At 57.4% G+C, this 12149-nt stretch overlaps 1 protein-coding gene across 2 annotated transcripts in view; it reads left to right on the top strand.

Annotated features, from left to right (window-relative positions):
• Positions 1 to 1608: 1608 nt before the first annotated feature.
• Positions 1609 to 12149, top strand: part of CNTFR (ciliary neurotrophic factor receptor) — a gene marked incomplete at its 3' end in the record, with an annotated part of 178455 nt that continues 167914 nt past the window's right edge. The window contains exon 1 of one of the 2 annotated variants that reach the window (XM_083818337.1): positions 1609 to 1627. Coding sequence is in view for 1 of the 2 variants with exons in the window: in XM_083818336.1 (XP_083674462.1) it covers positions 2295 to 2393 (99 nt within the window). Of the gene's footprint in view, positions 1628 to 2161; positions 2394 to 12149 lie in introns of those variants that run through there. The other variant, XM_083818336.1, reaches the window with a different exon arrangement.

Genomic DNA, 12149 nt, shown 5'->3' with positions numbered 1-12149 from the left:
CAGTGGGGCTTAAGGGATGAAGAGCATGGGGAAAAGTTTGGGATTTTCTTTTCCCTCCTTCCATTTTGTGACCTGGTCCACAGTGTCTGGGCAGGATGGTTTTCTCTAGCTCTGCTGCAACCTGTTGATTAGCCCTGCTCCTCTCTCAGCTTTCCTTCCTGCCTTTCATATGTGCAGGACCTGGCATTATCTACCGCATATTCCCCCAGAGCCCCTACATGTTGATTATTCTTCATGGATAAAAACACTAAAAATAAATGGATAATTTAATGTGGACCTTTGTCTGAGACAAAACATCATTATTTCCATCCAATTAATAGTGGCTTTTAGTAGCATCAATGAAAAACTGGATGAAACCTGGCTTCTGCCCAGCCCCCTTCCTCTGCCCGTGTCACAGTGCCTGGGTGAGGCCAGGACTGCGAGGAGAGGCGACATCTTTTACTCCATCAGCTTACACCTAGATGGAATAAAACAGAGCAACTTTTCTAGGTTTGTCCAAAGATTAGCTTTTCCTTTTCTTTTTTTCTTTAGCAGGAAGACCAGGAAGAAAGTTTTGTTGTTCTTGTTGCTCCCGTTGTTTTGTGCAGCTGAGGAGAAGTCCTGGGATGCCAGGGAGGGTGGGAACATGCCAAGGGGAGTATTTCTCCCAAGCCCTCTGCAGAGTTTTCTCGCGTGCGTTGCTTCCTGAGTCACGGGGATTTGTGCCTGCAGTGTTTAGATATCTGGAAGCTGGAGCAGCCCTCGCTGCCGACCCGAGGGCTCATGTCCAGCCAGCAGCACCCCAGCCCTGCTGCAGCTGCTGTAGGGCTCCCCAGGGCTCCCGAAATATCTCCACTCGGTGCCCAGTGGGCACGGAGCCCCTGGCAGCGAGCGAGCTGCATCTGCATGGGCATCTGTCTCTCTCGGGAGTGGGGAAACCAAAGCATCTAGCCACACAGCAGCAGCCGAGCTGGGGATGTGGCTGGGAAGGGTTGCTCCCCCCCATTCCCTGTCAGGTGGGACCCGCAGCCGGTGCCACCATGGTGCCAATCGGCCTGTCCCCAAATCCCCCCAGGTGCTGGCAGTTGCCCATGGAGGTGGCAGGCGTGGGGGAACGTGGGAGCCCTGCAAAGTTGCCTGCTCCTCGCCTCCTGCCCGCTGCCCTTCCTTGCCCCGGGGCTGTCCTTGCTCACCCTCCCCTTTGGCTCCTGCTCCTTTGGCCTCGCCGCCGCTTTAATTTTAGCAATTCCTTGGAAAGAGTCATTTTCCATAACTCAGCTCGCTGCGGAGCCCTCTGCCTGCCAGCTCTGCCTTCTCCCACGTGTTGCTGGCGTGCCCCAGCAGCACACGCCTGCACCTGCCCGGCCAGGCCTGCCTGTCCCAGCCTCTTGCACACCCAAACTTCACGCCTGGCTCCCGTCCTCCCCCCCGGTGCAATTAATCCTGGCACTCCCAAATCGCACAGTGCCATGGCTGCTGGGGCAGCCTGGTGCGTGGCACGTCTGTCCTCCTCGCCCTGCAGCCTGCGGGACAGCTGTGCACTGGGGAGTGGGGTGACCCCACAGACAGGGGGGTGGTTTGTTACGGGTGGGGTGTGCAGCGTGGGCTCGCTCGGCATGCAGCAGCAGGTTGCATCCAAGTGGGAAAGGTGGGTGCATGCGGGGTGCATCACTTGCACGCCGTGAGTGTGGGAGGGCGTGGGAGCAGGGACCCGTGGGTGTCCAGCTGCGTGGCGTGGGTGCATGTAGCTGGGTGTTTCATTTTGGTGGCACTTCGGTGCTTGGAGAGGGTGCGCAAGGGGGCATGTGTGGCCACAGTGTGCCATGGCACCCACACGTGGGCTGTGTGTGAGTGCTGCGTGGCGGAGGGGTGCACGTGGGGGTGCACGCAGAGGGTGTGTGGGGTGCTCCTGAGTGCGGTGTGTGCGTGCGAGGGGGCTGTGAGCATGCACAATGCATTCATCAGAGTGCGTGTGCAAGGGGGGGGGGAGCGCGGTGCCCCTTCCTCCCCCTTCTCAGCATCCACGGGGCAGCACCCACGCGTGTGCGTGGCGTGGCGTGGGGGCGGAAAGGGGGCTGCGGGGCCCGCGGGGGGGCGTGCAAAGGCTCTCGTGGAAAGACCCGCGCGTGGGTATGGGGGGAGAGAAGTGTGTTGGGGGGGAAAAATAAAATAAAAGGGGGGGGGGTGCGGGCGTGGGGCGGGCGTGCGCGGCGGGGCCGGGAGCGCGGCCGCGGCGCTGTGCCGGGGGGTGCGGGCTGAGCTCATCGCTGGCTCCCCGGCGCTCCTTACCAGTGGCTTCTGCGGTCACATGGGTTATGTGGTGGAGTTTAAAAGAGCTTATAGCCCCCGAGCCGGTGCAGAAGCAGCCGGTGGTTGCATGGGGTAGAGCCGGGAGCGGCGGCGAGGAGGGAGCCGTGAGTACGGGGGGCGGCCTTGGGGAGGGGGGCGGGTGTGGAAGGGGGGGGGGGGGGTGGGAGATGGGGAGGGAGAGGCTGGCTCCGGGGGTCCGCGGTGCCAGCCGCCCTGCGCCGAAACGCCGCTGCTTTCCTGCTGCCGATGGGGGCGGCCGGGATCGCTGCCCTCCTCCCCCTCTCCACGCCTCCTCTTCCCCCCCGCCACCCCCCCCCCCAGCACCTTCCCACGCGTGTCCGCGCCCCGCCGTGGACCTCGCCGCCGCCAGCGGGGCAGGGGGCGAAACCCACGGGGAAAGAATCTGGGGCAAGTTCACTTCCCGCTCCGGGTGTCCGTGGGGTGTCCGCGTGTCCGCGTGTCCGCGTGTCCTCGCCGCCCCCCCCCAGCGCCACCGCGGGTCCCCGGCCCCGCGTCCCCCCGGCCGGGAGCGCGGCGCTGCCGCCGCTGCCTCCGCACCAGGTTGCAGGCAGGGAGGGGATGAGCCCGGCCGCCTGCTGCATTGCATTAGTCGTGCCGGAGCCGAGGTTGCGGGGGGGCTCTTTGTCAGCTGCAGCCTGTGGATTTCCCGGGCGGGAGAGCAGAGTTTTGCCTCCTTTCTCCAAAAGCGCAACCTGCCCTCTCCTCTGCCGTGGCAGCGCTGATTTTTATGTTTTGTTCTTTTTTTTGTGCGTGTGTGGTTTTATTTTTGGGGGGTTGGGGGTGTGTGTGTTGATTTTATAAGAATATCATCTGGCGTGCCTGTGGATCTGCTCTCCCGCGGGCTCGGCAGCTCACCCCGAGCGCGATGAGGGCTGCTTTCCAGAATTGCATAACACACACCGTTCCCTGTGCTGCACAAACTCCCTGACATCCCCACATCTTGGTGACTTCCCGTCTGCAATCCTAAGTCCGGATCGGAACTCTAACCGGCACGTGAGCTACTCCGGGCTGCCCTTGCCGGGGACAGGACCTGCTTTGCGTGTTTCGGCTTCCCCATGCTCCTCCAGCCATTGTTTCTTAATCCACTAAACTTTTTTTTTTTTTTGGGTATAAAGATTGGCATTTCTCCCTCTCCCTCTTAGAAAGCTGATAAACATTTTTCCCCTTTCTTCCCCACCCCGTGCTTATATACACGTCTCTGTAGCACAGGTTGCAGAAGGGGAATTGCCTGCTGAACACTTTGGTTGCATTTTCAGGTCTCTTTGCGTTTTTATTTGTGGGATAAGCCCGGAGGTCCTTTCCTCAGGTTGCCTTTTGCTCCGGACCTCGCTGACTTCTGCTAGGATTTTGCAAATTTAGCTCTGGCAGCCGTTCTTGCTCCCTGCCCCGCCGTGAGGAGCTGAGCTTTGCTGTGATGGCTGGTGATGTGCAGGGATGCTCGTGCCCGGCCAGGCATCTCACTGGGAATAGGTGCTGGGACCAGGGCTTGCTGGGGAGGGTGGACTGTCCAGTGATGAGCTGTGCTTTGGAAATGAGAGCCCCGTGCCTGCCAGACTTCTTTGCAACAGCTCTTTCGGATAACTTCATCCGAGCCTATTGTCAGAGCAGGCCAAGCCATGAGCTGACGATCGTGCGTTCCCTTTGGTCTGATTTACCCTGAGCGGAGCCGCTCCTGCCGAGGCGCTGAGCCCCCCTATGGAAGGTGCCCAGCACCTCCTGAACCAGGGGAGGAAGCAGCCCCTGGTCCCCACAGAGCCACAGAGCTTGTGATACACACAGGAGTGCAAGTAACTGCGGTCGACCTCAGTTTTCGGAGATGTCTCTCCAAAAGTGGTGGTGGGAGCTCTGTGGGTGCAAGCCAGCACTCCTGGCCACGCTCGGTAATCCCCTGCGGAGCTGGAGGGATGCATCCTGCTCCTGCCAGGGCTGGGCGCGCGGCCGGGGAGCTTGACTCGGCTCTGTCATTTGTTATTGCTGCCGCTGCCATTACGCCTGACAGGCGGGAGTTGCTGAGTAATGTGCCGTTGGTGCGTAAATATCGGAGCGCTCGCCGCCAGGCTCACGGCCGCGAGTCTGCAGGAGCCGCCTCAGCACCTCACCCCGTGCAGAGCTGGGCGAGCAACGGCGTCCTCGGCACGGCCCTTCCCTCAGCAAGCACCATGCTGCTGTCCTCATGGGGCCCTGCTGCTCTCCTGGGTGCAAATCGGGGTGGGAAAGGGCTCTGTGTGTCTGCGTCCATTTGTGCGTGTGTGTGAGCGTGCATGCGTGCGCACACCTTGGGCTCAGAGGCAGGGTTGCTCCCAAGGATGCTGCCCTCGGCAGAGAGAGTTTTGCAGATATTGTGTGTTTTGGCAGAAACTAAACCCTGGGTAACTAGGAAAGGAGTTTTGTTTGGGGTTGTTGGTTTTTATTTTTATTCATTTATTATTATGTCTCACCTACATACTCAGCCCTGAGTTCCCCTTAATTTCATCCCATTCCTAATGAAGACGCTAAATTATTCCTATCGTTTTCATCCCATTTGCAGATTAGCATCCGACTCACTCTGTCAGTACTTGCTCAGCCCAGCTAGACCGATCGCAGCTCTTTTAATCTCCCCTTGTAAATCAATCCTTTCTGCCTCCTGATCATTTTTGTCGCTCGTTTTTCTGAAATCCCTCCAATTTGTCCATTTTGTGTCGGTGACGTATGTCTGGCCCTAAACATGATGTATACCAGGCATGGCAGCGCGAGGGAAGGACACCTCCTCCCCTCCCACCCCGCTGGGGCTTGTGATGCTTTGTCAGCATTGAACTGAGTTACTTCCCCATTATTCTAAGCTATAGTCCCTGCTCGGTGTTGCAGAAGGAAGCAGCATACCCAGGTCAGTGCCCTGGGGAGAATTCCTCCAAATTTTGGTGGTGGGTTGCTGAGCTTGGTTTGTGTGCTGCTAGCACACGCTGGAAGAGGCTGGTGCTCCAAGTGCTGTTTGGGAGGGGGTCAGGAGACCGCTGTGCCTCTCCCCACAAAAGCTGATGGTTCAACAAGGTAAGAGGAGCAAAACGAAGGAAGGAGAGCTGCATGGGGGCTGCAGGATGGATGGGGAAACTGAGGCCCGTGCGCATTCTTGATGCACAAATTCCCTGCACTCCTGTCCAGCGCACGCCTCTCATTTAGGTGCTGCATCTACGGGGTCAGCTGGGTGCTTCAGTCCCACTCGCACCCATCAGCACCACAACAAATTCGGGATTTTCCCAGGAGCTGGCACACAGGGCTGCTGGCCCTGGGCTGGTTTTGTGCATCGCTTCTCGTGCTGACACCCAGAGCTCAATGCCACAGGTGCTGGCCTGGCGCAGGCATGAAAAGGGGACTTGACGCAGAAGTCTGTTGTGCATTTTGAAGTTTCGTCGTCCCAAACCTTGAGCTCCTAGCGCTGCTCGTCCCCGTTAGCTGGGAGGGCCGTGCCCTTCCAGGGACCATCTATTTTTAGGAGGAGTTGTGTTCTGGACAGTGGCCACTGCAGATGCTCTCTGCCTCCTCCTCTTGGCCCCTCTCCAGGGACACCGCTCGGGCTATCTGCTGGTGGGGAAGGTTTTGCCGGGGCTTTGCGGGACCGTCAGGGAGGTGGCACCGTGCCGGGCACAGGGACACCTGCGGGGATGTCACTGCCCTGCGGGGCTCGGCGGGGCCAGCGAGCGTGGCTGCGCTGCCTTTCCCCGGAGCGGGATGCCTGGAGGAAGCGGCACGTAGCTGTGGTCTGGGGACCAGCAGGGCACCAGCGTTTGGCCACCGCTGGCCATAATGTGGGCAAAGTCCCTGGTGCAGTCTGGGGCAGACCCTGGAGGGATGGCAGCGGGTGGTCCTGGTCCTGGTCCTGGTCCCGGTCTGGTGCCGGTCCCTTCGCCAGGATGACACTAGGGGGCACGAGATCTGCTGGAATCCCTTTGTTGGGAATGGGAAGATGCGAAAGCTTGACCTATTCAACCCCCTTGCACAATTCCCCTGCACATTTGGCAGGAATTAAACCCCAGCGGAGACCAGGGGCTGACCCAGGCCACTTGTCCTCAGTCCCTGTCGTGTCGCCGCGGCGCGGGCAGGACGCGGCTCTCCGGCTGCAGCTCCGCAGGACCCGTGGCATTTCTCCGCAGCGGGACCGGGGACGGGAGCGCTCAGCCGGAAACATCTCCGAAGCGAGAAGGAGGTGGACGCAGCCAGAGAGTCTCCGGGGAATTTGGGAAATCCAGGAAACACCTAGCATGGTTTTAATTCCTCTCCAGAGGCTTTGTCCAGACGGGGGATTGAGTTAGGCTGGGGGGTTCGCTTTCAAGACGAAGCGTGTTATGGTTTCATTTTCTGCTGGATGTTAAGTTCACGTGTGATGTCTCCTCGGGGTCATGTTTTCCCAAAGCAGCAGAAACTTTAGAGAGGCTGATTTAATGAGCGGTTCTGATCGATCCGGGACGTGGTGTGTGCGTGTGTGGACATAAGAGATATACGTGTCCACGTGTATAGCTGGGAAGGGTGCAAAGAATGTGTTGTTGAAGGCGTGCTTATGCATTTCTGCATAAATTCAACGGTAATATTGCCTTTTGTCCTTAAAGTCTATTATTCCAGCTGTGAATGCGCGTGTGTATATTGAAGCACTGCACACTGTAGTATCTCTCTTGTTATAACAAACCTCGTGAAAAAGCAAATAAAGAGACATTGTTCTCATAGCAGGCTTGGAAGGATTCAATATTTATCTTCTATGAATTTTGATAGTTTTTGCTCAGCGTGTTTGCACGTTGTTTTTCTATTTTGTTTTGTTTTTTGGGGCTTGGGGTTGTTTTCTTTTTTTTTGGTTATCTGCTAAAAATTTTGCACTGGTGGGAAACTGAAAACATCCAGACACTTTCAGTTTATTCATTACTTAATGAAAACAGAAGTCAAGCTTCTGGACTGAAATGCTGAAGCTTGATAACAGCCTGGCGCAGTAATTTCTAAGTGGTCAGTTTTCAAATGCCTTCTGGCTGCCAGACACGGGGAGCCAGAGCGCTGCTTCTCTCCCAAGCCCCCAGGCAGCATTTTAAGGAGGACACCGATGCATCCCAAACACTCCTGTTCTCCCGGAGCAGGCTGTGCTGGCTGCTCCCAGTAGTGCTGGGAGGACTGGAGATGGAAGGGAAGAGGACGATGTGATGCTGCTTGCCTTCTGCCCCGGCCAGAGGCGGGTGTCCATCCTTGCCAGTGCCACATCCCCGGCTGTGCTCGGCCTCCTGCAGCCAGCTCGGGGCTTTATTGATTTTTGGGCTGCCCTGTGAAGTGGAAGGAGGGCTGGGACGGAGTGCTTTTAAGTCGATTAGGGATGGTATCCGAAGGCGGTGATGTGGTTTGTAGGGGAGAAGGCGATTTGTCTGAAGGTGTTACCTAATTAGAGGGTATAGTCAGGGCTCTAATTAGCCGTGACACCCTGAAGATGTCATCGATGCTCCCTGTCCCGGGGGCAGCCCGAATGTCAGCGCCAGAGGAAGCTGTTTTCCTTCAGGTGACTTGCATTGCCCTCTGGGGCTGTTGCTGGCTTCAAACGATGTCTGTAGAGCCACCGAGCAAAAGGAAGCTGCCGCAGACAGAAGAATTAATCCCAGCACCACGATGGGGGAGATCTCCCCTCCCTCTCCCCCAGGGGGTGAGTTTGTGCTGCTCCCTGCTTGGGGAGGGCGGACAAGGAAGGCTGGAGAGGTTTGCAGCAGATGGGACTGGGAAGGAGGGCTAGTTGCATTCACAGCAGCTGGTGGGGGGATGGAGGGGACACGGGACCAACTGAGACCTGGCTGGGTACCCCTCTGAGAGGAGGGACGGGGCAGCTCTGGGACTGCTCCTGCTCCCTGCTTTTTGTTCCTTGAGTCACTTCGTCTTTACTGCACCAGTTCACTCCCCAGCAGCACGAGTCGCCCATTTCCAGCCGCGGTGCTCAGAGCCGGCAGGAGCCAGGTGGAGCTACTGGTGCTCCTGCTTGGATGGGGGCAGAAGGGGACCCTCGGGGCACGGCAGGCTCAGCTCCTTGTTTTCCCAGCGCTTTGAGCAGCCTCGCTCTGCAGAGGGACTGGCAACCAGCTTTGCTTTTGTAGGTAGCGCCACCGGCCCCCTAAAGCAAACACAGAGCCAGGCACATCCCCGTGCTGGTAATTACCAAGGGATGCGCCTGCTTTTAATTATGTGGGTGTTAAGCCAGTGAATGCATTTTGTTCGCAAAGTTGCAGCCTGGTATTTGTCCTACATCTCGTGGTCTCTGGTGGCTTTCCCAGTCTCTGGAGCATGGGTGAGAATAACGTGGAGGCTGGACGCAGGAACGTGCAGGACCCTGCTGCGGTCCTTGGGGCTGGCGCGATTGTCTGCTCCTGAAATCAAGCGTGTCTGCTTGGAATACAGCAGCCAGGCTTCAATCCACAGTCATTTTGTCCAGGAACTAAAAATAAGGCTGGTGATAATGAGGACACATCCTCTCCTGCAGTTAGACCGTGGCTCTCGGGTGCAAAGGGCAGGCAGCTTGTCCCAGACTTCTCCGATGTGTGATTTACCCTCCTTTGGGCATTGCTTCCTTTGCCTCTCAACTGGTGGATTGAAAAATAAATGCATTAAAAAAAAAAAGGAAAGAGAACAAAACACTGCTGTTGCTCTGAGATTTGATCAAAAAAGCTCTGTCCAGTCCTCCGGGCTTCTCACCTAGCCAGGAGCTCTGGAAATAACAGTGTTACAGCAAAGGTGCACCCGCGAATACCTATTAATTTGGGGAGGGGAGGGGTTTTATTCTGGAAGCACCTGAAAGAAGCGCATTTTGCTGGCGTGCTGGAGGCTGTTTGATTTGGGAACCCGGCTTGGGGTGGACGAGAGGTCGCTGTTTGTCCCAGCTTTGCTGCGCCGCTTCCTCTCGCTGCACACCCGCACACGTGTTGCGCAGACACGTTCCCCCGCTCGCCCCGCCGTGCCTGCCCACCTATCTGCAGCCGAGGGAGCTGAAGCTGCTCTTTCTTGTGATTCATAAAAAGTCTCCGTCTCTGGATGGAGTTGTCTGTGCTTTTATTGACCTGGTTCCGGGAACGGCGGAGGCTTTTCTGTCTCCTGCGTGCGTGATTTCTGCGAGGGCTCTGGAGCAGGGGCTGGCCCTTGCTGCTGCTGTATCTCCAGTCCTTCTAACGTTATTAGTTTGACAGGCCCATTGGGTATGTTGGTGCGTCTAGTTTTTAATCTCATTCATGAAAGCAGGGACTGTGGCAGGCACGGAGCACTGGCTAACGCTGAAGGCGATGCAGGAGGGAGCACGTGGGCTGGAGGACGTTTTTGGCCATGCCACACGCGTGCCGTGACACCTGGCAGAAGCCCTTTCTCCTTTAAGGGGGGGGTTGTTTCTGCATGTCCCAACTCCCAGAGCACTTTGGGGGGGCTCCCTCTTTTGTCTGCAACTATTTTGCTTGCAGAACGTGCAGGCTGGGCTCTGTGAACCCAAATGTTGTGGCACAGCCCAGGCCCCTTATCCCTCTTTGCTCTGGACCAGCGACTTCAGGTCCACCTAGCCTCCTCCTCCGAGAAATAGGGATGGAGGGTAACTTCAGCACCCAAGGTGGGTCCCTGACATCAAGAGCATACAGGATATGTGCTTCCTAATTTTGGCACTTCTTTACTTGCAGCTGGACCAGCAATGCTTCCCCCCCCCCCCCAGATAGGAAAGAAAATGGGCTTATCATATCCCCAGGGCTGGCAAAGACAGGAGAAGACAATGCCACCTGCCCAGGTCAGAGGCATCAATGGCAAAGGAAGGATGGTTTTGATTTTGCCTCTCACAACAAGGAGTCAGGATGGGCTGGCCAGTGGTCGGGTCTTGGCTTATTGCACAGTGAAACCCACATCTGCATGTAGTTCTGGGGGGCTCCCGGGAGCTGCTTGCCATGGCACATTACCACGGTCAGCCTTGAGCCTTGCCACAGCCTTGGGGATGCGGGGAACTATCATGGCCTGCAAAGAGAGGAAACTGCAACCTGGAATGGCTTTGGGATTTCCTGGAGGTCCCAGAGCAGAGCTGGTGGCAGAAAACCAGATTTCTTGAGTTGCTGACAGCTCATGCCAGCTGCGGGACACATTAGTAAATTCTCCTTGCCTAGACAAAAGCAGAGCATCCGTCCCTCTGTTCAGTGCTGTGCGCTTATCTGTCTGTCTCTAGCTCTTCTGGCAGCCAAACCCCTCAAATGACATTTGAAGGCTTTACATTTTTCTCTTGCCAGTTCCAGATCAGATTTGCTGAGTTGTCAGCCTGAAGATGCTTTTCTCTTAAGTGCTGGCCCTGCAGCAGCTCCCCCTGCTCCATCCCTGCCTTGGAGGAGACCAGCTGGGCTCCTCCTGCCTCTGCTGTCACTGGCAGAAAGGCGCGGGGGCTGGAGAAACAGCTCTGCTGCTGGATGCATGAAGAGAAACAGATTTCAGCTTCCTTTTTCCCCCTGTTGCTTGGGCCATGCTGGACTCAGCTGGCAGCGGGTGCTGAAAAGCAGCAGAGCCAGGGATCGCAGAGGAGAAGAGGTGCCGGGGTGAGGAGGGCAAGGGTAAGGGCTCGGTGCAATCACCGTTCTCCTCCTGGGGCTGGATGGGGCATCTGACCCAGGTTTCGGTGGTGAGCATACGTGCAACGAGCTGGGTTCCAGCTCAGCCAGGCCAAGTGACACTAACAAGGGGCTCGTCTGCCAGCTTCCAGCGAGGAAGGCGAGTACTTGTCTGTGCATGGTGAGTAAGTTGTGCCCTTGTCCCCGGCGGCTGTCACTCTGGTGCTCTGCCATGCTCCGCTGGCAGGGAGCTGCACCGGAGGATGCCTCTGCTGCTGCCTGCCTCGGGGACAAGCACGGACACGTGTCTCCAGCTGGAAACCAGGCCTGGGAGAGGAGAAACCTCTGCAGAACACGCGTTTGCGAGTGCCTGTGTGCTGCAGTGCCTCCTGGGCGTCACAACCCCCTGCCACCGTGCGAGCAGTGGGGGGAGCTGGCTGGGCACCAGCATGAGGAGGGGACAGTGCTGTCCCCGCACTGGAGCAACTGGTGCAAAGAGCTGGGAGCTGCTGCAGGCACTGGAGCAGGAGAATCCGCACAGCAGCAGCCCTGCCATTTATGCCCTACGGTTTTAAATCCACCCCTTCCTCCCATTTTACAGCCTCCAGGCTCTGCACAGCACCTCCTCAGGTCTCCCTGCCCCAGCAGAGCAACACGTAACAGGAAGGCTGGCGCTTCGGAGGGCACACCACTCCGTGCAGCGGTGCTGGTTTCACCCAGCCCGTGTCCCTCTCGCAGCCCCAGCGCTCGCTGCCGTGCCCAGGGAAGGTGCCCTGCAGCTGCTCCATGGCAGAGGCACAAACCGAGCTGTGCCTGGGCTTTTTCAAGGGCAGAACCAGCACACGTGGCTGGAGCAAGGCTGTGACACAAGCAATTACAGCGCTGGCTTCAACGAGCAGTACGCCCGAGGTTGCTCCTGTCACCCAGGCTAGGAGATGGAGGAATTTAATTATCCTTCTAACTTCTTCCAGAAGGGGCTTGGATGCCACAGCAACAGACAGCTTTCTACAACCCAGAGTGGGGGGGGGAGAAGAAAAACAAAGGACCCTCCTTTTGCTGCGTCCTGGCCAGTTAACCCTTTTAGCTGTCCCCTGCCCAGACAGCATGACCAGGCTTTGAAGACACCTCTGGCAAAGGGCACGGCCCCACCAGAGTGACACCAGCACCTCCTCCCTCCTGCAGAGGTGGGAGCCTCTGCTCCAGAGCCCTGCCTGCTCGCTGTCCCCCCTCAATTGCTGCTGTGGACATTAATTTTTCCCAGATTTCTGCTTCCCTTTGAATATTTCTGCCATG

This window comes from Anser anser (assembly GCF_964211835.1).
Source record: "Anser anser genome assembly, chromosome: Z".
Classification (NCBI taxonomy): domain Eukaryota; kingdom Metazoa; phylum Chordata; class Aves; order Anseriformes; family Anatidae; genus Anser; species Anser anser.
Note: the sequence above shows the minus strand (reverse complement) of the source record. Positions and strands in the feature narration are given on the sequence as shown.